Here is a 26994-nt window from a genome sequence, read left to right as displayed (position 1 = left end):
ACTTCTCCAGACCATAGCATGCTTTCTCCCCCTATCGTGTCTGCAGAAGAGGGAGCATCCTACGCTTTGGTGGTGCGCAGGGCAGCCGAGGCCTTGGACCTGGAGCTCCCATCAGTGACAGTCAGGACTAATCTCCTGACAGAGGTGCTTCAGCCTGCTGCAACCTCCTCTGAACCCCTTCTGCCCTTCAACCAAGCCCTCAGTGACGTTCTTCTGGGCACCTGGTCCAAGCCCAGCACAGGGACTCTGGTAGAAAAGATAATTTCCTGTTGCCATCGCCCGGCCACGGGCGACCCAGTTTTCCTCACCCAACACCCTTCCCCCAAAAGCTTGGTGATCCAAGCCTCTTCTTCAAAGGGCGCATTCCCTTCTGCTCCTCCAGATAGGGAATCCGAGAAACTGGATCACCTTGGGAAGCACATGTTCTCTTCCTCCAGCTTGGCACTGCGGTCCGTGAATACAGTGTGCCTCTTGGGCCGATACTCTCACACCATCTGGGATACGGTCATGCAGGTGCTGCCTCAGTGCCCGGAAGAGGCCCGGTCTGTTCTCTCTCCATGCAGTGGCAGATGAGAGAGACGCAGCTAAATTCATGATTAGATGTGGACTGGATACCACCGACTCACTAGGCAGAATGATTGCCTTGTTGGTAACCCTTAGGCGCTACACCTGGTTAAGGACATCTGGCTTTTCGGGGATGTTCATTCAATTTTGCTGGGCATGCCCTTTGATGGCCGTTGTCTGTTTGGCGACAAAACGGGCCCGGCGCTGGATCGCTTTGAAGATTCTCGGGCTATGGCCTGATCTTTGGGCCTCGCTGCGTCTTCCCGTCCACTCTGCTTATCGCCCCTTTCGTGGCTCCGAAGAGGCGCCCAGCCACGTCTGGCCCAGTCTAGCCACTGGTTCACAAAACTTGCCCAGCCTCTGCGTGACTGCGGATGTGGGACGAGCGACCTTGTGGGTCTGGGAGCCAGTGGGCGGGCCAGTGCTTCAATGGCCAGAGGGCGGCAGGATTCGCCATCACCGCCCCCCACTGGCAATCCATCATGTTGGACAGGTGAGTTTTGCAAATAGTCTGAAGGGGCTACTCCCTTCCTTCAAGACAACTCCTCCCCTTCAAGACTACCCCTCTTTCCATGCCACCATCTTTGATTGCATGTCGGAGGATCATTTGGCACTTCTCTGCCAGGAAGTCTCAGCTGTCTTGGCCAAGGGTGCTATCGAGAGGGTCCCTGCGCCAGAAGAAGTTTGTGGTTGCTATTCCCGCTACTTTCTGGAGCCCAAGAAGGGCAAAGGCCTGCGTCCTATTCTAGACCTCAGGGCCCTCAACCGCTTCCTCCTGAAGGAGAAGTTGAAAATGCTCATGTTGGCTCATGTCCTGTCTGCCCTCGAACGTCAAGATTGGATGGTGGCGGTGGACTTGCAGGACACCTATTTTCATATTCCCATTCTGCCAGCCCACAGATGCTATCTACGGTTCACGGTTGACAATAAGCATTTGCAATTCACCGCGCTCCCCTTTGGCCTTACCAGTGCCCCTCTGGTGTTTTCAGAAAGTTATGGCAGTAGCCGCAGCTCATCTGCAAGATCAGGGGTTCCAGTCATCCCCTTGACGACTGGCTGTTGAAGGTGGGCTCGCCCGAGGCGGTTGTCTCGCATCTCCAGACTATGGCGGACCTCCTGCACTTGCTGGGGTCAACTATCAATGTGCTGAAGTCACAGCTGACTCCCTCTCAGATGCTCCCTTTCCTCGGAGCTGTTCTGGACACGATGCAGTTTCGGGCCTATCCTCCCAAGCAGCGAGTCCGGGATATTTGGGCTATGATACCGATGTTTTGGTCCTATACCAGATTTGGGTGAGAATGACCCTGAGGCTGCTAAGCCTCATGGCTTCCTGCATCCTGCTGGTGGGATCATGGCAGATGGCATATGCAGGCTCTGCAGTGGGACCTGAAGTTCCAGTGGGCGCAGCATCAGGGGAATCTTTCTGACTACATCCAGATCTGAGAGGGAACTGCACAACAACTGCAGTGGTTGTTAACAAACCCGGCTTGGGTCAGAGGCAGATCCCTCTCCCTTCCCCAACCAGACCCAACAGTGGTGACCGATGCCTCACTCCTGGGATGGCACGGCCACCTTGGAGAGGCGGAGATCAGAGGCATCTGGTCTCTGACGGAGTCTGGGCTAAATATCAACCTGATGGAGCTCCGGGCAATGAAAAGCATTCCTTCCCTCCCTCAAAGGGAAAGTAGTGCAGGTGTTCACAGACAACACCACTCCCATGTGATACTGCAACAAACAGGGCGGGGTGGGGTCGCGGACCCTATGTCAAGAGACTCTTCGCCTCTGGGCATGGCTGAAACATTGGGGCATGACGTTGTTAGTTCAACACCTGTCAGGTTCTCTGAACGCCAGGGCAGACAAACTCAGCCATCGGTGCCTGGCCGATCACGAATGGCGTCTTCACTCTGAGGTGGTGCAAGGCAGTGGGAAGAGCCTTGGTTAGAGCTGTTTGCCACCGAAGAAAATGCGCAATGTCAGCAGTTTTACGAGTTGGAGTTTCCAAGGAGGCACTCGCTTGGCGGCGCTTTTTGTCACGAGTGGAACAGCGGCCTCATGTACGCCTTTCCGCCTGTACCACTTCTGCCCTGAGTGCTGAAAAAGATCAAACGCGATCAGGCCCAAATCATTCTTGTGGCTCCGGACTGGGCACGAAGAGTCTGGTACCTCGAGCTACTGAGCATGGCCATAGATCCTCTGATCAGACTGCTCCTTTGGGAGGATCTTCTGTCCCAGCAACAGGGGACGGTCTTTCACCCGAACCTGTCCAGGCTCTACCTCCTTGCGTGGAGATTGAGCCGGGACAGTTGGCAGCTTTTGACCTTCCACCCAGGTGTCCCTCCACTAAAACAGTATACACCTGTAGATGGAACAAGTTTGTGGCATGGTGCACAGCAAAGGCTCTGGATCACCTTTCTGCCCCTCTTTCCGAGGTTCTCTTGTTCATACTTTCTTTGGCCCAGCAGGGCTCTGCTCTGGGCACTCTTAAAGGCTATCTTGCAACTATTTCTGCTTTCCTTCGGCTACCAGATCAGCCCTCTTTATTCAAGTCCCCTATTGTAAATAGATTATTTAAGGGCATTATTCAGCTCTTTCCTCCATCACCTTTCATAATGCCCCATTCGGACTTGAATCTTGTTTTAACTTACTTTATGTACACTCCTTTCGAGCCTCTTCAATAAGTCCTTTCAGGCTCCTCACTCTGAAAACTGCTTTCCTTGTTGACATCACCTCTGCTTTTAGGGTGAGTAAGCTTTAGGCTCCATCTTCCAAGCTTCCTTTTTAGGTCGAGCCTAGCACAGCGGGCATGTACTGCTCTAGGAAAATGACCTATTGGAATCACTCTGGACTTTTCACACGCTCGTTTTTTTCTATTGGGCTTTGCGTGCGTGTGTGTAAAAATTGGGCAAAGGTGGGTGCATGTCCCACCTTTCCCAGGAAATGTATCTGCCCATGGCCTCTGGCTTGCGGTTACGAGCAGCGGCACGCAGTGTGCCATGTGTTGTGTCAGATTTCACACAAGCGTGTGCGCGCCACTCGCGATACGCTGCTGCTGCATTCCTCGCATTCCACGACGTTTTGCCTTCGGGAGCGAGCAGCTGCAGTGCCTTTTGAAGGTGCTTTAGAGATTTGGACTGAAACTCTAGAATACTAGAGTAAGGAGGCACCCATGCTTAGATTGACTGCCACAGCCATCCCAAAATAATGCTAGTTTAAGGCCTCTGCTCCTTCCAAGGTACTTAACTGGATTTAGCCGCAATCATGCCATTAATCTTTAGTTTGAACAAAATCATGTGTGCAGATCACATGCAAGCTTGTATCTGAAGCAGAGGAAAGAATGCTCCAAGGCCCGTGAAGGCAGTATATGTTCATGTTCACTTCATTCGGCTGACAGGAGCTACACCGAGCGGGTATTTGTGAAGTGGCGCGAGGAGGCTCGTCATGTGCCAGCCCTTGATCTGATACTCAGTACCTTTTCTCTTCCTCCACGGGCCGTGGGATCCTGCCCCGCCCACCACTCGCCTTATTCAAGATGGATCTCACGCCAGTGTCTGTGTCACCCCCAAGCCTGTGCCTGCCCACCGCGCTGCCCCTCTCTCAAATCCAGTCCCTCAATATACCGCTGCGCTGGCGACTGACTCTTCCTTTCCTCTCTTTTAATTTTAAATATCTTTTCATAGCTTTGTACGGGTGTAGTCTCCTTGCCTGCAGAGGCCCGTAGGTTTAGCGGCAGGCTTCGGATAGAATAAGTCTTCTGTAGTCTAACACATGACTGACTCCGGCCCAGTTCTGTGCTGCCTTGAGAAGCGCCCCCTTGTGATGCATTCTCTTGAAATGAATTTCGCCTAAATTACTTCCGCAAACACAGCATCCTGTCCGCAATAAAGTTAGCAATAACCAAATAAGCACTCAGCATAACTTTATACTGTCTACATCCTGTCACTCTTCTTCCTCCACATGCTGTTTTTAGGTCGAGCCTAGCGGAGGCAAAAAAAAATACTTCTCGGCGCTCTTCCGAGGTGTGTGGCGCTATATTATTTAAGGCTTGCAGTGTGTGGGCATGCCGGGGTGGATAATGTACTGCATTGCTAAACACTTATAAGGTCCCAAAGGCGAGACCTATTGGCTATACCAATGCTTGTTTCTCTCTCTACATCCTGATAAAGTGGTGCTTAGGACGAGTCCCTAGTTTCTCCCTATTGTGGTTACACCTTTTCACATAGGACGAATGATCACTTTGTCTAACATTGCCCACCTTGTTCCCACCTCCGCACCCTTCCAAGGAGGAGGAGAGACTCCACCGTCTGGACCTAAAACGTATGCTGTCCTTCTACTTTGACCGCACAAAAGATTTCCGGTTGAATGATCAACTGTTCGCTGGCTATGTAAGTGCCAAGAAAGGTCGGGCTGTTAAAAAGCGTACCATTTCCCAATGGTTTGTCCTTTCTGTTAAAATCTGTTATGCTTTAGCGAAAAAGGAACCACCAGTGGGGCTGCCTCATTCCACTAGGGCTACAGCACCAACCACTGCATTGGCAAGTTGAGTCACACTTCTTGACATCTGCCAGGTGGCCACGTGGGCATCTATGCACACATTTACCAGACAGAACTGCCTGGACAGTCCAGTCCAGAGGGATGTTTATTTTGCCCAATCTGTCCTCCAGGACCTTCTGGTGTGAACTTAGTTCGCAGTCCCTCCTCAGGGGATGGTATTGCTGGGGTATCTATTCTAAGGTAAGGAATCTATAATTGACTGTCTCTTTCAAATGAACAAGCTACTTGCCTTTGGAAACAATGTATCTGTATTAGTTATAAATTACTTACCGCCCCACCCATTCTCACAGCTCTGCTAACTGATTTCTAGGGATAGGGACTCCCTTGCAGGGCCCTAGTTGTGGCACACCAGTGGTCAGTGTACAGTGTCTTTCATGGCTCTTTGCTTCTGGCTTGGAAAGTCGTGTCAGAACTGACGTTAGCGTACAGGGGCGGCATCTATGTAGGCACTGCGAAGTGATCCTGGTGACCATGACGCGGATGACGAATGTGAAGTTGACAGACGCCACCCACCGATGCGCCGGGGTACTACTGAGAAAAAATTCTCCGGATCCAGTCTGACTCCTGGGTATGGACTCTAACTAACCTATGTCTCTTACAGATACATCGTTCCCGAAGGTAAGTAACTTTTCCTTTATCGCTAAATGTAATCAAAGCTGTAGCTGTGGCTGAGAGACAGTTGTACATTTGTGTAAATATATAGCCCTTGAATAGTTGGGACAGAAGTAGTGGTCATTTATTAGGTATTTCTGACATGTGAGTGACTTCTTCCCAGCTCTATAAGTCTTACTCAGATCTCACTCTGTTCAAAAAATGTTCTTTTTTCTTATGGACTAGTCCACATATGTTCCACACCTCTGAAATTCCTGACATCTGTTCTTCCTCCCAAGCATCTCAGAACCTCACTTGGGGACCATTGTGTAGGCTCTGGGCACTAGCTTGGTAGATGAAAAAAAACGGTGTTCTTGTACTTGTGACAACTCTTGCCTTAAAGGTACACTATGCACAATATTCTGTGACTTACAACTTATATATAAATTACATTTTAAAAAATGTGGCCCTTTTCTAACGGCAGTGGTGCATATCATAAGAGTTCATTTTTACCTCTTCTCATGCTGAAAATATGACCAAGTTACTTTTTGTTTCATTATTGGAAATAGTATTGTAGGCATTTGTCTGAATAGCATTTACAGACTTTGGCAACAGGTGTGTAATGCCAAACTTAGATCTCCCCTGGACCAAGGTATGTACCGTCACTTTTCCAGGGAGAGAATATCCGTTCCAAACTTATGGAATATAACATATACTCAGCACTTCCTAATGTGGGCAAACTTTCAACACTCCCCCAAAGGCAAGGCAAGAAATCAATATAACATATGAGTCTCCTCTAGACCAAGGTAACACACACAACACTTCTCTAGAGCGAGATATATTTTGCACATCACTTGCCAGGACTAGAACAACTTCCTATAACACAATTACCTGCTAGAAGGGAATTCACCCATCCTTCTACAACAGAATACTTGGCCAAGAAGAGTCCACACCTCCTGTTTTAAGGAAAAGACAAATTCAAACATATGGAATATATAAATTTACAATACTTCAATCACGGGCAGGCCGAATATATATTGATCATGGCAGACTCTCACATATCAAATAACCGATTGAAATACACAATCAAAGCAAATATATATATGTAGAAATATATATGTATGGATATAAGAATCAGAAAATAAGAAGGAAAGGAGAGAATCAGTAAAGAATCAAGAGACAGTAGCAGAGACACCTCACCTACTGCTCCATCATTTCACCCCACTTCGCTCAAGGGGAGTCCATTGCTTGAACTGGGCGAAAGCTCAGAGGTGACACCAGCCTCCACTCTTCCGTGACAGCACGTCTGCTCCACGGCGTGAACTTCCACCAGGCCAGTGTAGGCTCCCCTTTTTAATACAAATTCAAACACAACGAAGCTTCTAGCAAGCCTCACCCCCTCGTTCTCATGAGAGCCCGTACCAGCCTGCTCCAAGGCCACCGCATCGGTTGATCAGGCCTATGCTATGGCTCCGAGACAGACCATGTACATTCCTCTGATAAGAATCAGTTCTCTCTAGTCAGTAAAGTGTGAAAAACAGGAGGAAAGCAAAACATGCCCTCTTCTTCGTGCAGGCACAGAAAATGGCTTCAGCATGAAAATGGAGTTAGTTAAGCCATGCACACAGAAAGGTCCAAAGCAAGATGAAATCGAAAAGCAAGATGACATGAGAACATGTCAAAGGCAAAAGTCAGCACTGCCATAAAGCAAGGTAAAGTCAGAAAACAGAATGACATTAGACCACATCAAAGCCAATAGATCAATGTCATAATTCACCTAACCCAAATAACATTATACACTTAATCCCTCAGTATCCAACATGTGTGCACCACCACCCACAACACTGCACCTCAACATCCCATACCTTCTATTCTTGGCAAGACTATTCCACTAAAAGACAGCAAGATTACAGGACAGAAGAGAAGCAGGCATATGCAAACCCATCCTACATTAAGGCTAGGGTAACATAACACACTTAAGTCAGTACAAAATGGTGGTGGTCGAGGGTCATCATAGGGTGTCAGTCCACAAAAGTGGCTCTTTCACTACAAGGTGCTATAACCATTTCTAAAATATTACTTGGATGATAACTTATGTGTAATGTCCTTTTCATGTTTAATATCTGTTTGGTATTGTTTCTCTACAGTGTGATTTTATTTCTTCTGTTTTTAGGAAGCCGCTTTGGCAGTTTTAACAACTGTGACTAATAGAGCCAGCGCTGGAATGGCAAAATGGGCCTGGCTTCGACGTGGACTCTACTACTTAAGGGCTGGTCAGCATTCACAAGCAGTGGCAGAGTAAGGCTAATCTGGTTGTTTTGTTTTTGTAGTGTCAAGTGTTTTGTTATGTAGACAATATGCTGCACTATAAAGAAACTCAATAGATTTAACTTAATTTTTATAAATCTGGTGCACTAAAGATCTGTGGGAAGTTGTTTTATTAGTCTGGCTTGTCTGATTCACTTAATGGCGTTGATTACATATTGATATTTTATACCTATTACATGATTTACATTTTTGAAAGAAGATGGTACATGACCATTTGTTTTTAGATCACACATTGTGTACCTACACTGTTATTGACCTACAAATGTCATTGAGTTCTTATTTACACAAGGACCATCTGCATGGTCTGCTTTCAGTAAGGCAATTTATCTTCAATAACTTTGTAGGCTGATAGACCGTGTTTGCAGTTTGTCATCCATTTCACACTTCTAGCTGAATTGTACATTTGTGATAGATATTTCTAACTGGAGATTCCTTGCCTTTAAAATATCCTCAGGCACCAGACTGGATCCTGAAAACTTTTCAGGAAAGCCCATTGATAATGCTCTGTCCCAGAAGGGACGACTGAAGCCACATGTATGTACCACCCATGTGTGCTGACGTCCGTTGCTTTCATTTAGTGCCTTTGTGCGCAGATCCTGAGCTAGCTCCTAACTTTTTCTCTTCATTTGATAGTTTTTTCTAGCAAAATCTTTTTCCAGTGTTGAGGGGAACATGTCCCGTCCTTAAACTACAGGGTGTATGCCTTGTAGTGACTGTCACAGGCACATGTCTGTGACAGATCCCCACAAGGTATGTCTATCGTTTTTGTGTTCAGACCACAACATCAAGTTGGGCAAATATTGTGATTTGGGATTGCACAGCCAAGATGTATGTCTTTGAACACCAGAGGAAGTTGTGTAAGTCCCATTCACGCTCGAAGTCCAGAGCACAGACTCATTCCAGCAACAGGTCTTCATCGTGGTCCAAGTCTTGGGCAATTAAAAAATCTCCCCACAAAGCAAAAGAAGTCCTAACTGGCCTCTATCCAGCCACACCACTCTACTTCCAAGAGGTTGTGATGTGAAGACAACAAGGTTTCCCCGTCTCGTGTCCGGTCCCCTGCTGAAGAGCTGATTCCGTAGCTGATCCCAATGAACTACAAATTTCCTGGGCTGTCGGTAATAATGCAACAGGTTGAGGTGTTCAAAAAACCATGTTGCAAATCTTTGACACCCTGCCAGCTCCCTCGGTCGCGTCTTCGAGCCAAAGGATCTGCTGAGGCCTCCATTCGGGTTACTGCCAGTGGGTCCACCCATGGCGCTGTCTGCTCCCCCTGCCCCTTTCAGGTCCAGCTCCAACTCCAGAGCCAACTCGCATCTGGCATCAACAACTTTTTGAGTCGGATTCTGACCAAAGCCAACCAGCCATTGGCAATGATGGAGATGGCAATTCGTATTTTGACCTACAAGAGGTCAATAGACTGGACAATTCTCCTGACATGGGGCTGAGTTCTCACTCAACGAAAGAGATAGCCTCGTTTGCTGTGGTCATGGTCATCAGATGGGCAGCTGAGGTCCTGGTCTTACAATATCCGTTTGTCGAAGTATAAAGCAATCTACTCACTCTAATGTTGAAGCCCTCATTGGTAACTCTCATAGGGGCTTAATATTGCTCTTGCCCTCCTGTAAATAGACAGGTCTCATGATGCCTCAGTGCTGCTCCAGGCGACCGTGCTTTTTTGGCACAACACTTTACACTGGCAAGTCAAGTTTTCAGGATTCCACTAGCAGTATCAACCCAAACTCTTTTTCTACAACTCCTCCAGAAATGGATTCAAAGGCGACACATTCGGTAAACATGTTCCCTTCAGCAAGCCTCACCGTATGGTCAGTCTGCGCTAGCTGTTTGCTGGGTAGATATTCCTGAGCATTATGGGACTCGGTCACAGAAATCTTGCCAGAAGTCCCGGAGAAGTTCTGTGCCAGTTAAAGGCAGGCTATTCACTATGGCCAGGACTCAAACAAATACGTCATACAGTTGGGTCTGCACATGACGGACTGTCTAGGCTGTACAGATGGGACTAGCGTGGTGCTCTGGCACCATGCATGGATAAAAGCCACCGGGTTCTCAGGTGACGTTCATGCTTCACTCATGGATATGCTTTTCGAGTGGTATCAACTCGTTGGCGTGAAAGCAGAATCTGAAAGAAACCCGTTAGTTAGATTCCTCACCTTAGAATATCCCCAGGCGTCAGGCTGGATCCGGAAAGATTTTTCGTCAGCAATACCCTTTGCGCGTCGCTAGGCGTCGTCTGCGGCTCCGCGTCCGTCGTCGTGCGCCGGAATGACATTGTCGGAGTACTTAGACACCCGCCCTCGCGCGCTGACATCAGTTCTTCTTTTTTCCGCGCCAGACAGCGCCGATCCGGGAAGAGCTTACCCCTTAGTCAATTTTTGACTAAACTTTTTGACTCTTTTTGGTCTTTTGTCGACTCGACTCTGGTGCCGGTAGGATGCCTGGATTTAAGGCCTGTGACGCCTGTCATTGCCTGATGTCGGTGACGGATCACCATCGCCTTTACTGCCTGGGGGCCGACCACGACGCGGAGTCGTACCCCGATTGTCAGGCCTTGACCTCGAAGGCTAGGCGGGAGCGGTCCCGTAAGCTTCTCGAGTTTCGGCACTTGGCTCCGCGCCGCTCACGGTCCCGGTCCTGGTCCAAGAGGAGGTCCAAGGACCGGTCGCGGAGCCGCAGTCACCATCATCGCTCGTCGGGATCGAAGTCTTCGGGTAAGTCGAAGCGATCTAAGAAGTCCAAGAGGCGACACTGCTCTTCGGACTCCCCTCGCCGTTCGCCCGACTCGGCCGAGGGTCAGGGTGGTCCCACCCCCGCGGCTCTGCCGGAGCCGCAGGAGCCGCGTCTGTCTCCATACCCGCCGGTCCCTGGGACTGACGCGACTCCGGCGGAGGTCAGTGCCTTCCTCTCGGCCATGAGGGGCCTGGCTCCGCCGTCGACGCCTGCTGGCGCGACTTCGGGCTCGACTGGGCGACCACGCGTGCAGGCGGCCCCGGTGCCGTCGACGACTTTGGTCCCGACGCCGCAGGTCCCCGAGGGATCCAGGCCTGGATCTCTGTTGGCGCCGGTCGACCTCACGACGCCTCCTCCGCCGGCGCCGACACCGGTTCCACCTCTGGCGCCGTCTCCAGACGCCGCCGATCCCCGGTTTAGCCCCTGTCCGGACCCGACGCCGGCACGGCGCCGCCCGGCACCGATGGATGACCGTTTCATCTACCGTCCGGCTCCGGTCGTTCCTCCTGTTTATCAGAAATCGGATGACGGGGGCGACTGAGAGGGGTCTGAGGACCCTATGGCCCTCCAGGGTCAACTTTCACAGGACTGGGCAGACGAACTGGGGGATGCCAGTGGTCGGGACACTTCGCCGGACGCTGGCTTCATCTCTCCTCCGACTGTGGCTTCGGAGGAAGGTGCAGCTTTTTCAGTAGTGCTGCGCAAGGCGGCCGAAGCCCTGGGGCTCGAGTTGCCTGCTGTGGCCGTGAGGACTAATATCCTCACAGAGGTGCTTCAACCATCAGCAAGCTCCACAGAGACTCTGCTGCAGTTCAATGAGGCCCTCGTCGACGTACTGCAGGGCACTTGGTCCAAGCCCTCCACAGTTCCTCCTGTGGATCGGAACGTGGCCCGGCGCCACTGCCCTGCTCCGGGCGACCCCAGTTTCCTGGTTATCCAGGCCTCCACTTCCCAATCCTCCTTCCCGTCCGCTCCTCCGGATCGGGAATCCAAGAGGCTGGAACAGTTCGGAAAGAAACTGTTCTCTTCCCTGAGTTTGGGCCTGCGGTCTTTGAACACCGCTTGCCTCTTGGACCGTACCTCCCACTCTCTGTGGGATGCGGTGGAGGACGTGCTGCCACTGTGTCCGGTGAAGGTCTGGACACGTCTCTCCCAGGCACTTGCTGATGGGCGAGATGCAGCGCGACATGCCATACGGTGTGGACTTGACACCACAGACTCGCTGGGTAGGGCGATTTCCACCACGGTGGCGCTCCGGCACCACGCCTGGCTGAGGTCCACGTCTTTTTCGGGGGATGTCCAGAGTACCCTCATGGATATGCCCTTTGATGGCGCTGGCCTTTTTGGTGAGAAGGCGGATAGTGCGCTGGCTAGTTTTAAGGACTCCCGGGCTACGGCCACGTCCTTGGGTCTCTCGGCCCCACGGCCGCACACTTCTGCCTTTCACCCCTTTCGTGGCCAAGGAAGGGGCGCTCCATCACTTCGGACAGGTGGGTGCTGCAAATCGTCTGAAGGGGCTACTCCCTCCCCTTCGAGACAACCCCTCCAGCCATGCCACCGCAGTGCCACCGTATATCGGAGGAAAACTTGAATCTTCTGCGGGAGGAAGTTATGGCCCTCTTGGCCAAAGAGGCCGTCGAGCGCGTTCCTGGTCCAGAATTAGGCCGTGGTTGCTATTCCAAATACTTTCTGGTTCCCAAGAAGGGCAAAGGGGGCCTACGCCCTATCGTGGACCTCAGGAGCGGCAACACCTTCCTCCGGAAGGAACGGTTCAAGATGCTAACTTTAGCTCAGGTTCTGGCTGCCCTCGACCCTGGAGACTGGATGGTAGCGTTGGATTTGCAGGATGCCTATTTTCACATCCCCGTCCTGCCGGCCCACCGGCGTTACCTGCGGTTCACGGTGGGTCAGGAGCACTTTCAGTTAACCGTGCTCCCCTTCGGCCTCACCAGCGCCCCTCGGGTGTTCACGAAAGTGATGGCGGTGGTCGCAGCTCATCTGCGCAGATCAGGGGTTCCAGTCTTCCCCTATCTTGATGACTGGCTGTTGAAGGCGGGCTCGCCCCAGCAAGTCGTCTCCCACCTCCAGACTACGGCCGACCTCCTGCATTTGCTGGGGTTCTCCATCAACGTGCCGAAGTCACACCTGAGTCCCTCCCAGAAGCTCCTCTTCATCGGAGCGGTTCTCGATTCGGCGCAGTTCCGGGGTTATCCTCCGGAACAGCGGGTCCGGGATATTCAGGCTCTGATTCCCATCTTTCGACCTCTATCCTGGGTTTCGGTCAGGTTGGTGCTGCGGCTTCTGGGGCTGATGGCCTCCTGCATCCTGTTGGTGCATTACGCCAGGTGGAGAATGCGGGCTCTGCAGTGGGACCTGAAGTTTCAGTGGGCCCAGCATCGAGGCAACCTGTCCGACCATGTCTTGATCTCGGAGGGCACTGCGAAACAGTTGCAGTGGTGGCTCACGGACCGCGATTGGGTCAGCGGCAGATGCCTCTCCCTACCCCAACCGGAGCACGTAGTAGTGACGGACGCGTCCCTCCTGGGATGGGGGGGCCGCATGGGAGAGGCGGAGATCAGAGGACTCTGGTCTCCGGCGGAGACTCAACTCCACATCAACCTTTTGGAGCTGAGAGCGATCCGGCTTGCACTGAAAGCCTTTCTTCCCTCTGTCCGGGGAAGTGTCGTGCAGGTGTTCACGGACAACACCACCGCCATATGGTATTGCAACAAACAGGGCGGGGTGGGGTCGTGGACCCTTTGTCAGGAGGCTCTGCGCCTCTGGACATGGCTGGAACACCAGGGCATCACCCTGGTGGTTCAACATCTGGCGGGCTCTCTGAACACCAGAGCAGACGAACTCAGCCGCCGGTGCATGATGGATCACGAATGGCGTCTGAACTTGGACATGGCGCAAGGTCTCTTTCTGCAGTGGGGAGAGCCTTGGTTAGGTCTATTCGCCACCGAAGAGAACGCGCAATGTCAGCAGTTCTGCGCATTGGAATTTCCTAGGCAGCACTCGCTCAGACGCTTTTCGTCGCGAGTGGAGTTGCGGTCTGTTGTACGCCTTTCCGCCTGTACCACTTCTGCCCCGAGTGCTGAAGAAGATCAGGCGCGACCGGGCCCAAGTTATCTTAGTGGCTCCGGATTGGGCACGAAGGTTCTGGTATCCCGAGCTACTCAGTATGTCAATCGATCTCCCGATACGACTGCCTCTTGAGGAGGACCTTCTGTCGCAGCAGCAGGGGACGGTCCTCCACCCGAACCTGTCCAGCCTCCACCTCCATGCGTGGAGGTTGAGCGGCGGCAGTTGATGCCATATGACTTGCCTCCTGAAGTCTGTGATGTCATTCTGGCAGCCAGGCGTCCCTCCACAAAGACGTTGTACGCCTGCCGGTGGAACAAATTTGTGGCATGGTGCACAGCAAAGGCTGTGGATTCCCTTTACGCCCCTCTTTCTGAGGTTCTCCTCTTTCTTCTTTCTTTGGCCCTGCAGGCCTCTGCTTTGGGCACCTTGAAAGGTTATCTTGCTGCCATCTCACGGCTTCCTGATCAGCCTTCTCTTTTCAAGTCCCCTGTTGTTTCCCGTTTTCTCAAAGGCATTACTCACATGTTTACCACAGAAAGCTGCTCCTGTGTGACCCTACTACAGTTATAAAACCATTGTGAGTTGGGACATCTCACAAAAAGTAACGGACTGGTCTCACACACCGCCTGGTGTCATGCTTCATCATCGGCCAGTCCTCGCCCTCCAAAACCTTTGTTTGATGGAGGGCGGGCCACACTTCACTAGGAGCAGCTTTCTGTGGTAAACATTTAGCAATGGAGGCCGCTAGCTCCTAGAACCCCACGCCTCCTGTTCCCTCCTCCACACACTGTGGAGTCTCTTTTGTGATTACATTACTCACATGTTCCCTTCTGTCCCCTTCGTAATTCCTCAGTGGGACTTGAATCTTGTTCTGACTTTTCTGATGTGCGCTCCTTTTGAGCCTCTTCACAATTGTCCCATTCGTCTTCTGACCCTGAAAACTGCTTTCCTGGTAGCTATCACCTCGGCTAGACGGGTGCGTTAGCTCCAGGCTCTGTCATCTAAGCCTCCCTTTCTTTCTGTTCATCCGGACAAGGTTGTCCTCCGGCCTCGTCCTTCTTTTCTACCGGGAGTGGTGACCCCCTTTCACCTCGGGCAATCTGTCACGTTGCCCACCTTCTTCCCGCCTCCGCATCCTTCAAAAGAGGAAGAGAGGCTCCACCGTCTGGATCCAAAACGGGCGCTGTTCTTTTATTTGGACCGCACCAAACAGTTCTGTATGGATGACCAACTTTTTGTTGGATACGTAGGAGCTAAGAAGGGGAAAGCGGTACACCAACGGACCATCTCACGGTGGGTCGTGTTGTGTATTAAACTTTGTTACTCCTTGGCAAAAAAGGACCCTCCTGTTGGGTTGAGGGCCCATTCCACCCGGGCCACAGCGGCTACTACTGCCCTGGGCCGGGGAGTTCCCCTGCGGGACATCTGTCAGGCGGCGACGTGGGCTTCACTGCACACGTTTGCCACGCACTATTGCCTGGACAGCCAAGTCCGGAGAGACGGCTTCTTTGGCCGTTCTGTTCTCCAGGACTTTCTGGTGTGATCTTGGTTCGCAGACCCACCACCGGGGTTGGTTTTGCTGGGGTATCTATTCTAAGGTGAGGAATCTTAACTAACGTGTTTCTTTCAGATGAACAAGTTACTTACCTTCGGTAACGATGTATCTGTAAGAAACATTAGTTAGTTAGATTCCTCACCGACCCACCCATCCTCCCCGTTCTGCGAACCGACATCTAGGGTTAAGGTTATCCTTTTCAGGGCCCTAGATTTTTTGACACCAGTGTCGGTCTCTTGCATGGCTCTGCGTTTCTGGCGCGGAAAGCTATGTACAAGAACTGACAGCGCGCGAGGGTGGCGTGTAAGTTCTCCGACGTCATTCCGGCGCACGACGCCTAGCGACGCTCAAGGGGTACTGCTGACAAAAAATCTTTCCGGATCCAGCCTGACGCCTGGGGATATTCTAAGGTGAGGAATCTAACTAACTAATGTTGCTTGCAGATACATCGTTACCAAAGGTAAGTAACTTGTTCCTCTGTTCTAGAGCTTTGCTCCCTCCATCTCTCTATGCCTGCAAGGCAGTATGCCCAGAGGTTGTGCTCCTTTCAAGGCATCAGCAAGGGTTTTCGCTAGTTGGCAACACCAAGGCCCCCAACTCCCAGCAGCAAGAATCTCAGTATTTTTGGGGTTTGGCAAAGGATCCAACAGACAGTGTTGAGGCACACTGGGGCAACAAACATCCCAGTCCCCACCTCTCCGGCTGCAGCCATCAATCTTTAGTTTGCCCTTAGCGGCACACATCCACCCTGTGGAAGGTAAGAGGAGTCATTTTCTCCAAGTGGCAGGCCATAACATCTGACAGGTGGGTCCTACAGATTTCTGAACTGGGCTATGCCCTACCATTACTTTCCAACACGCTGGCTCTTACACCTAAATCAGAGCAGCTTTATATGGACCACTTGTCCATTTAGCGACAGGAAGTTCACGCTTTTTTGGCCAAAGGATCCATAGAGACAGTCCTGCCTCGGAAATCGGAACTATATATTAATCCCATTATTTCCTTGTCCCAAAAAGGGCAGAGGCATTCGTCCTATATTAGATCTTTGATCTCTCAGTTTTGCAGCGTGAATCCTTTTTTATGGATTCACGTGTAACGACCTCCAGGGCGCCGTCTGTCGTCATACAGGGACGTACATGGCAGCAAATTCTGGTCGACAGCGCCCAAAACTAAGAAAAAAAAACAAGGACTATTCCGGACCCAACCACTAGATGGCAGAATAATGCACAGCAAACTACTCCTACTGGTAAGTAACCATTTTGTTCCTTCCTATGCATTCAAGACGGTCACCGGTTCTATCTGCCCATAATCCTGGAAACTGGATGGTATCTCCGGACTTTTAGGGCACCTTTTCCATGTGCTAGTTATGCAGGCTCACGGGCGCTGCTTGTGGTTCAAGGTGGGCCACAAGCATTTTCATTTCTGTACCCCCTTTCAGCCCCAGGAGTGCACCTCAGGTGTTCAGTGGTTGCAGCATATCTTCAGAGGTTGGGTGGTGTCCCCTACCTCGATGACTGGCTGTTGAAGATGGGCTTTTCACAGTCAGTCGTGGACTACCTCATGAAGACTGCGAACCTCCTGCAATCATGGGGGTTCACTGTTAATGTGCCAAAATCTCCCATAACATCTTCACAGAGGTTCACTTTCATTGGAGCCATCATGGATATGGTGTGTTATCAGGCCTTCTCTCCAGATCAGAGTGTCCCGGACATTTGTGCTTGGATCCCAATATGTCAGCCATGGCTGATAGTCTCAATGCGGGTGAGACTTTTTGGACTATTGGGTGTCCTACATCCTGCTTGTTGACCATGCCGGATGGCTATGCAGGCTCTGCAATGGGATCTAAAGTTTTGTTTGTTCCAGTACCAAGGGAAACCTATCAGAATATATCCAGGTACCTAAGAAGGCTGTAAAAGAGCTGCAATGGCAGTTGATCTGTCATAATTGGACCAGCAGCAGACCTCTCTCGTCATGGTGGTGACTGAAACATTACTGCTGGGCTAGAGGTAATCTGGGACAGGTGGAAACCAGATGTGCCTGGTGGAGACCCATCTCCACATCAAGTTGTTGGAGTTGCAGGATCTACGCTTTGGGTTGAAAGCCTTCCTATCATCCATCCAGGACAGGCTGGTACAGGTCCCCACAGACAACAGCATATCCATGTAGTATTGTAACTAGCAGAGTGGGATGAGGTCTTAGGCCCAGTGTTGGGAAGCCCTGCACCTCTGGAATTGGCTGAACCGTCACGGCAGTTCTCTGGTCATCCACCACCTGGCAGGATGCTTAAACGCCATGCAGGTGAAGTCAGCGAGCAACCCCTAACGGATTTTGAATGGCAGTTATAGCCAAAGACGATGCAGGGAGTCTTCCAGCATGCTGGAGAACACTGGCTCTATTTCTTTGCCACCCCTGAGCATGCGTAATGTTAACATTTCTATGTCTTTAGTTACAGAAAATCTCTCTCTGAGGCGCATTCTGCTTAAAAGGGAGCACAAGACTTCTGTTGCCTTCCTGCTGCGCTCTCTCCTGCCGCAAGTTCTGAAGAGAATCAGGAACAGCCAGGTCCCAGTCATCCTAGTGTCTGGATTGGGCCAGGAGAATGTGGCACCCCAAAACTGTGGGCATGCACATTTGTCCTCTAATCAGGCTGTCAGTTCAGTAGTATGCACAATCTACACTCCCATCCATGGAAATTCTGAGGCCACAGTTGACTGTTTTCGATCTTACTCCCGAAGTAGTGTATGTCATCTTTTCAACAAGGCGTCCTTCCATAAAGTCTGTTTACGCTGGATGCTGGGACAAGTGTGTGGCTTTGTGTGACACACCTAAAACTGGACCGTTGCAGACCAACTGTTGAATATGTTATTATTTTTGTTATCTTTTCCCAGCAAGGATTTGCAGTGGGCGCGATTAAAAGTTATCTGTCGATCCTTTTGTGTTTACTGAACCAACCATCCTTGTTCAAATCACCTGTAATTAATTCTTAAATGTTTAAACCAGATGGTTCGAGGCATGTGGGCTGCTGAATTCATATCTGTGCATAGATCGCCGCCTAGTGTTGGGTCAGGATGTTTGCACGTTGTTGTCCTGGAAGAGTCTTCGAAGTATCCTTGGATAGGTGACTCCTCCCCTGGACTACAGTGCGCATGGGCATCCTCTCCATCCTCAGATTGTTTTTTTCCGCCATTGGGTTCGGATGTGCTATCTTAGCTCAAGTTAGGAAAATATTTGGTCGAGGCCAAAAGGCCTTTAGTTCGCGTCGGTACTGTTTATCGATCGGGTTTCGATAGAATTTTGTTAGTTTACTAACTTTCAGCACCGACTTCTTTCGCATTTACCAGTCCATCGACTACTTCGACGATGGAATCCAGGACGCCATTCAAAAGGTGTCCGGTATGCAATGCGAAGTACCCACACATCGACGTCCATCCGGTGTGCAACAAATGCCTTTCGCCGGACCACGACGAATCGACATGCATGGCCTGTGCCCGGTTCCGTTCCAAGAAGACTCTAAGGAACCGAAGAGCGGCGAGACTCGAGGCGCGACACGCGGCACCGGCCCCAACAGACATCTTTGACGAAGCCGACGTCGAAGAATTAGAAGTCATACCCTCCAGTCCCGTTTCCGAACACATCCCCGGATCGGACGAGGGCGACGAGTCACTCTTCCACAGAGGTGAAGACGACACCGAGGTAGGAGACGACGAGGAGGCCTTAGGGGCCGAAGAGAGTAGCTCCAATGATGAACAAGGCCTACCTGTTCAAACCGAAGAAACACCAGCGCCACAGCCTTTGGCTCCGGTCGAGGGATCGCCTTCGGGCCTTACCCGAGACCCATCCCGTAGTTCTTCGGCCCCGCCCTCGGGCCCGGCCTCGGACGTTCAGCGGCAGCCATTGCTGCATAAGCCAGCTGGTTTCCCTACCACAAAACCGAAACCGAAAGCTGCTCCGGTTCATCCGAAACCGAAACTGAAAGTGGCGCTGGTCGGATCGAGGCCTTCCACGCCTTCGACGCCAGCGCAACGCGTCGGCACCGACCGCACCAAGAGGGACTTCGGTGCCGAACTGGAGTCGGGCGACATCGGAGTCGACAAACGGAAAAAGGCCATCGGCACCGAGAAACCTACTCGGCTACCGACGCCAACGACACCGAGGGCAATACCGCCTGCTTCGCCTCGCGTCGCTCCCTCGACGACGCCGAAGCCTCACGTATCGCGGACGTCGACGGTGATCTCCACACCTCGACTCGAGGACCCGCCGGCACCGAAAAAATCCACGCCCGGCTCTACGAACCTGCCCGGTGCCAAAGCCTCAAAGACGCCCCAAGTGCGGCCTGCTGCGACGCAAAGCAACAAAACCACGGCGGCCCTCAAAGACCCGTCGGGTTCCGGCCCGGTCGGAGCTCCAGCAACCTCTACGGGGCCAGCCAACATTACCTTCGGCTTGCCCCCGTCAACAATCCCGAAGATGTTCCAACTCAGGACACGGGTTACCCAGACTCCGGTTCCACCGGACGAGACGTCTCCGTCACGTGTCATCGACGCCGACACTGGCAGGATGATTCTCCACGACCGAAGAATAACTTCGGAACCGCCATTGGACCCTTTCAGGATCCCACTAAAAAGGAAGCTGCCTGTGGAATCAGAACCTCTCCTTTACGAACCGTTCCATTCCTCCTACCAGGATCCACACCGGTTCTCCCCCACACGCTCCGACACGGATGCATTGGAGGACTACATGGATGACCAAGCACCCTACCATGTAGACACAGACCCTGATGACCAGCAGGACCCTGATCAAACTTGGGGCGACCCTGCGGACCCCAGTGCACCTCTCGATACACAGGACCCACAACTCTATGGGGCAAAAACATCTCCCACGGAGGATACTGCGGCGTTCAACGCTCTTATTGAACGTGCTGCAAATAACCATGGGGTACAGCTTCACTCAGATACCATCGAGGATGACTTTCTAATGGACACTTTTGCATCCTCAGAAAGACATGTAAAAACTCTGCCAATGCTGAAGGGGGTCCTCAAACCAGCTAAGGACATTTTCAAGGAACCCACCAGGGCACGAGTGATAAACCCCAGGATTGATAAAAAATACAGATCAGCACCTGGGGATCCTACTTACATCAAAGGACAATTACCACTCGACTCCATCGTCGTAGCGAATGCTCGCAAGAGGGCACACTCGCAAACGACAGGTGACGCTCCTCCCCCGGACAAAGAGTCCAAGGTGCTAGAGACCTCCGGCAAGCGAGTTGCCGCCCAGGCTGCCAACATATGGCGCATAGCCAACACTCAAGCGCTCCTCGCTCGCTACGATAGAGCGCACTATGACACATTGGAGCAACTACTCCAACATCTCCCTGACCAGTTCAAAGAAGGTGCAGAAATTCTTATCAGAGAGGGACAGCTACTCACAAATGCTTCCATCAAATGTGCCCTAGATGCTGCAGACACGGCTGCCAGGGCCATAAACACAAGCGTTATGCTGCGACGACATGCCTGGCTACGAATCTCAGGATTCAAGCCTGAGGTACAAAACAACATACTGAACCAGCCCGTCAACCCCGACTATTTATTCGGCCCAGAGGTTGACACCACCCTCGAAAAGATAAAAAAGGGCACGGACACTGCAAAGTCCATGGGCGCCCTCCAAACTCAGTCCTTTCGGAGCGGCTCCTTTCGTCGCCCCGGAAACAAGGGGGCAGGTAGAGGACAGGGGTCACAACAAACGTATAACAAAGGCAATACACAGACCACCTACGATAAAAACACCCGAGGTGGATATCGTGGCTCCAGTACAAAGGGCAGAGGACGTGGCTACGGCAACACCAGGTCCTCCCCCAAGAACAAGCAGTGACGCCCTCTCCCTTCCTCCCGACCACATAACACCTGTCGGGGGAAGACTACAAAGGTTCCTGTCCACGTGGAACTCCATCACCACGGACAGGTGGGTCAAAGATATTGTAAAATACGGTTACTGTCTGGAGTTAACCGCCACTCCACCCACAATACCACCAAGAAACCGTCCTATGTCCTCAGAGCACTTAACGCTCTTACAGCAAGAGGTGCAAAGTATGCTTCTAAAAGGCGCTATAGAGGTCGTACCTATCCACGAGCAGGGTACGGGGGTTTACTCCCTCTACTTTTTAATTCCAAAGAAGGACGGGTCGCTCAGGCCTATATTAGACCTGAGACCCCTGAACCAGTACATTCTTTCAGAGCACTTTCACATGCTCACCCTACAGCAAGTCCTTCCGCTTCTCAAGCAGGGAGACTTCCTATCCTCACTGGACCTCAAGGATGCGTACTTTCACATACCCATCCACCCCTCACACAAAAAATACCTCAGGTTCACTGTTCAGGGGCAGCACTATCAGTTCAAAGTCCTTCCCTTCGGCGTGACAACAGCGCCCAGGGTTTTCACGAAGTGCCTAGCTACTGTGGCAGCACATTTACGGAGGCAGCATATACGTCTACCCCTACCTAGACGACTGGCTCGTTCAAGCGAAGTCAGCCCAGCAATGTGCAAGCCACATGTCCCGCACCATTCACCTTCTTCACAGTCTGGGATTCTCACTAAATTACCCAAAGTCCCATCTCCAGCCCGCACACGTACAACAGTACCTAGGTGCGACTATAGACACTCTGGCGGCCACAGCTCAGCCAAATTTAGTGAGGATCAACAGCATACAACTGCTGATCTCCAAGTTCAAACCCAATCACTCGCTTCCAGCGCGAGTGTTTATGCAGTTGATAGGCATGATGGCCTCCTGCATCTTCATAGTCCCGCACGCGAGGTTACATATGCGCCCACTTCAGGAGTGCCTAGCACGTCAGTGGAATCAGGCTCAAGGACAGTTGAAAGACCTAGTGTTGGTGAGCGGTCGGGCATACAACTCTCTGCATTGGTGGAATCCACAAAACCTTTGCAAGGGCCGACCGTTCCAAGAGCCTGTTCCACAAATAGTACTGACAGCGGACGAGTCTCTCCAGGGATGGGGAGCTCATGTACTTCACTACACAGTGCAGGGACTATGGACGACACAACAGAAGAAGATGCACATCAACCTTCTGGAACTGATGGCAATCTTCCTGGCCATGAAGGCATTCAAAGTACATCTGTGCAACAAAGTCGTATTGATCCGGACGGACAACATGACTGCCATGTACTACATACAGAAGCAGGGAGGAACACACTCTCCACGGTTGTCTCATCTGGCTCAGAGCATGTGGAAGTGGGCCATTCAAAGGAACATGTTCCTCATGGCGGAACACCTCCCTGGCAAGGACAACCAGATGGCGGATCTGCTCAGCAGACACAGCCACCAGATGCACGAGTGGGAGTTACACCCATCAGTGCTCCAACCGTACTTCCAGCAGTGGGGTCATCCAGAGATAGACCTATTCGCGACAAGCGAAAACGCAAAATGCCAAAGCTTCGCCGCCAGATTCCCACATCCGCAGTCGCAGGGCAATGCGATATGGATGAACTGGTCCGGCAGATTTGCGTACGCTTTTCCCCCAGCGCCGTTGATACCGCTGGTGGCTCGCAAACTAAGACAACACTCCCTGACACTCGTCCTAGTTGCTCCCACGTGGGCACGCCAGCCGTGGTACACCACCTTCCTCGAACTTTCCGTGGTGCCGCATCAAAGGCTGCGGATCAAACCCGCGCATTTGACGCAGAACCATGGAGAGGTTCAGCACCCAGATCCGCAACAGCTGAGCCTGGCGATCTGGCTCCTGAAGTCCTAGAGTTTGGCTATCTCAACCTGCCACCTGACTGTATGGACATCATCAAGGAGGCCAGGAGACCCACTACCAGGGCTTGCTATGCAGCCAAATGGAAAAGGTTCGTCATTTATTGCGGTAATAATGACATCAACCCGCTGGACGCATCCATCCACAACATCATCTGTTACCTCTTACACCTATACCGATGCAATCTGGCGTACACCTCTATACGTGTCCATTTGACCGCAATATCAGCCTATCTGCAAACCCGGCAGCACCTCTCTCTGTTCAGAGTGCCTGCCATCAAAGCATTCTTGGAAGGGCTCAAACGAGTCATTCCACCTAGTCACCCACCGGCTCCAATGTGGAACCTCAACTTGGTCCTCACACGCCTGATGGGTCCACCCTTTGAACCTCTACACTCATGCGAGATTCAATTCCTTACCTGGAAAGTGGCCTTCCTAGTAGCGATCACTTCCCTAAGAAGAGTTAGTGAACTCCAGGCACTAACCGTTCAAGAGCCATTTATTCAGGTTCACGCCAACAGGGTCGTACTACGTACCAACCCCAAATTCATGCCCAAGGTAATATCGCAGTTCCACATGAATCAGACTATTGAACTGCCCGTTTTCTTCCAAAACCCACAAACTGTTGCAGAAAGGGCACTACATACACTAGATGTACGGAGGGCCCTCATGTACTACATCGACAGGACTAAACCATTCAGGAAGACAAAACAACTGTTCGTTGCCTTTGCCCCACACCACAAAGGTAACGCCATCTCCAAAGCAGGGATAGCCAGATGGATAGTTAAGTGTATTCAAATCTGTTATCAAAAGGCAAAACGCACATTAACTATTCCACCACGAGCCCACTCAACACGTAAGTTGGGGGCTTCCATGGCCTTCCTAGGAAATATTCCCCTGCATGATATATGCAGAGCAGCCACATGGTCCACTACACACACATTTACAAAACACTATTGTGTAGATGTGCAGTCAAAACAGCAGGCAGCTGTAGGACAGGCTGTTCTCAAGACACTTTTTCAGACCGCTGCAGCTGGCACGGGTAGCCGCCGCTAATAGAGGGCACTGCTATGTATTCTATGCACAGATATGAATTCAGCAGCCCACATGCCTCGAACTGAATATGCTACTTACCAGTATGCATCTGTTCTTGGCATGTAGGGCTGCTGACATTCATATCGCCCTCCCTCCTCCCCGGCGCCTGTCGCAGCTGCAGCTCTCAGAATTACTGCAAGCATGGTCATCACTTTCTGTATCTTCTCCATCACTGCCACAATGGCAAAAAACAATCTGAGGATGGAGAGGATGCCCATGCGCACTGTAGTCCAGGGGAGGAGTCACCTATCCAAGGATACTTCGAAGACTCTTCCAGGACAACAACGTGCAAACATCCGGACCCAACACTAGGCGGCGATCTATGCACAGATATGAATGTCAGCAGCCCTACATGCCAAGAACAGATGCATACTGGTAAGTAGCATATTCATTTTCTCTTAAACCTTTTTTGATGCCTCAGTGGGACCTTATTTTGATTTCTATATTTCGTATGTGCACTACTTTTGGGCGGCTGAAAAACTTTCCTCTACGTATCCTGACTCTAAATAAAGTCTTTCACATTGTGATAACCTTAGCTGGTCACATGAGTAAGCTTCCACCTCTGCCAGTCCAGCCCCTCTACTCCACCTTCTTTCCAGGCAAACTGGAGCAGAGGACTAGAACAGCATTTTTACCGAAGGTTTATTTTCCTTTCATATCAGATAGTCCATCACCTGTCTGACATTATTTGCTATGCTTCTTCCCTCCAAAGAGGAGGAGAGACTCTTAGACTCCAGAAGAGTGCTGACCTTTTACATCGATCACATCAAAGACCATCTGCCAGGCTACGGCTTGGGTGGCGGTACACATGTCCAAAAAGCACTACTGCCTTGATAACCAGGTCTGAAGTGAAGGGCATATTGGCCAATCGATCTTGCAAGGCTTTTTTTGTCTAAGTCACTCTATTGACCCACCTCTGGGGGCGATGCACTGCTCTGGTATTTATTTTAAAGGTAAGGAATCTGCCGGTAGAAATATTGCAAGTTACTTACCTTCGGTAACACACTTTCTGGTAAATAATCCAAACTGCAGATTCCTCACCACCCTCTTGCCTCCCTGTTCTGTAGAACGGACTATTTTCCATCTAAAGAGGCCCCACATTGGAGATTTACACAATGAAGGAAATAATTGGTTCTTTGAGCTCTGCGTCCGAGGGCGCAGACTGTATCAAGAAAGAATCTGACATCCGTGCGCTTGGGTGGTGCTCTTATCTAGCTCCAGCCGTCGCGTCAGGGGCGGGAGTGGGATTGAGAGTCATAAGACACCATGCAGGGGCTTTGCTGAAAATGTTCTGTATCCACTCTGGCACCTGGGAATGTTTTAAAGGTGAGAAATCTGAAGTCCAATGGAGTATCTACCAGAAAGAACCTTTCCAAAGCGGAGTCGCTTGTTCTTTGCCCTCATTAGTGTCGACAAATTTTACTTGCCAGGCCTGTATTTGTCTCTTGAAAGTATTATTAGAGTTACCAGTGCTTAATGCTCAGTTGGCCGGTTTTTCTTTGATTAGTTTCATCTAACGCATTGCATATTGAATTTAAGGTAAGAATGGCGCCAATGTTTATACATAAAAGTATAAGTGGTACAGTAGCAAGTCCAGTTTTGTGCTGGAGTGTGAACATCCTAATCGCTTCATCTTGCTCCCACAAAACAAACTCTATAGCCTCTATAGAGAACTTTTGTTGAAACATTTGTGCATTTATTAGCAGGGAACAGATATTTGCATCCCTTTCATAGCCAAAGTATTTCACCGGTGCACAGGGTTACATAAACCGTTTAACTGTGCTTTTGCTCTTACCTGGGGCTATCAGCTCCAGATAAAAACTGACAACTTCTTTCTAACTACACCTTCTCTTCCACTCCAAACACTGATGCCTCCCCATCTGTTATTTTATGCATGTGAGCACATATGCTGCTGTTGAGACCATTTCTTGAATGGCAACAAGGTTGTCACAATCTGGGGGTCCTTTGCAAGCTTAGATTACCACTGGCCCAGGGGCGCTGTGATTGAGTGAGGAGATCTTAATCACTCAAGATGACTGACACTTGTAGATGGGATTGTCATTATGGGTTGCAGGTGACATGCACAGACTGGCAATACCAAGATGTCCGCAGTATCCTGCAAGGTGCACACATATGAGCTGCTTAAGTACAAAAAGTACTTAGCAAAAAAGAAGGTAAAGGGCAGTATAAATGTAACAGCGAAAAGTTCTTTTTTTTAAGGGCCAAAAAGGCAAATGCAGGAGTGGATAAAGGTGCTTAGGGACCATTAAGGAGCAGCAAATACACCATTATAAAAGCAATCGCACACAATTGAGTGACAGAAAAAACACTCAAGCTAAGAATCCAGTTGCAGCCGAAAATTAAGTTATTGAAATTGACAGCATCAAATGCCATTGTATTAAATGTAAAGGCACAACATGAAAAAAAGGCATAGACGAATAAAGGCTTTAAGGAATAAGAGTAGAGACTATAAGGTACAAGTATAATTTCCTGTTTTCTGTGTTTATTTTTTTGTAATGAATTACACTGGTTGTTTTCTAAGCTTTTCCCAAGACAGTGTTTTATCAGTGTTTAAATATCTCAGTGCCAAAAGTTGCTGAAGAATGTTTTCTAGATAATATTTTTCTTGTAGTTGGGCTAGCTCTAAAATGAGGTGATGTGCAAAGGAGTTTCTGTATGCTTATGATTTCATAATGTAACT

General features: G+C 50.6%; 1 protein-coding gene across 2 annotated transcripts in view; it reads left to right on the top strand.

Annotated features, from left to right (window-relative positions):
• The window catches only part of SKIC3 (SKI3 subunit of superkiller complex), a 1406584-nt gene that overhangs the window by 363696 nt on the left and 1015894 nt on the right, over nt 1-26994 (top strand). For both annotated transcript variants that reach the window (XM_085632495.1, XM_085632494.1), the window contains exon 16: nt 7880-8004. In XM_085632495.1, coding sequence (XP_085488621.1) covers nt 7880-8004 — 125 coding nt within the window. The remainder of the gene's footprint in view (nt 1-7879; nt 8005-26994) is intronic.

This window comes from Triturus cristatus, chromosome 2_1 (assembly GCF_964204655.1).
Source record: "Triturus cristatus chromosome 2_1, aTriCri1.1, whole genome shotgun sequence".
Lineage (NCBI taxonomy): Eukaryota > Metazoa > Chordata > Amphibia > Caudata > Salamandridae > Triturus > Triturus cristatus.
The sequence above is the reverse complement of the archived record's forward strand: the minus strand, read 5'-3'. Positions and strand labels throughout refer to the sequence as shown.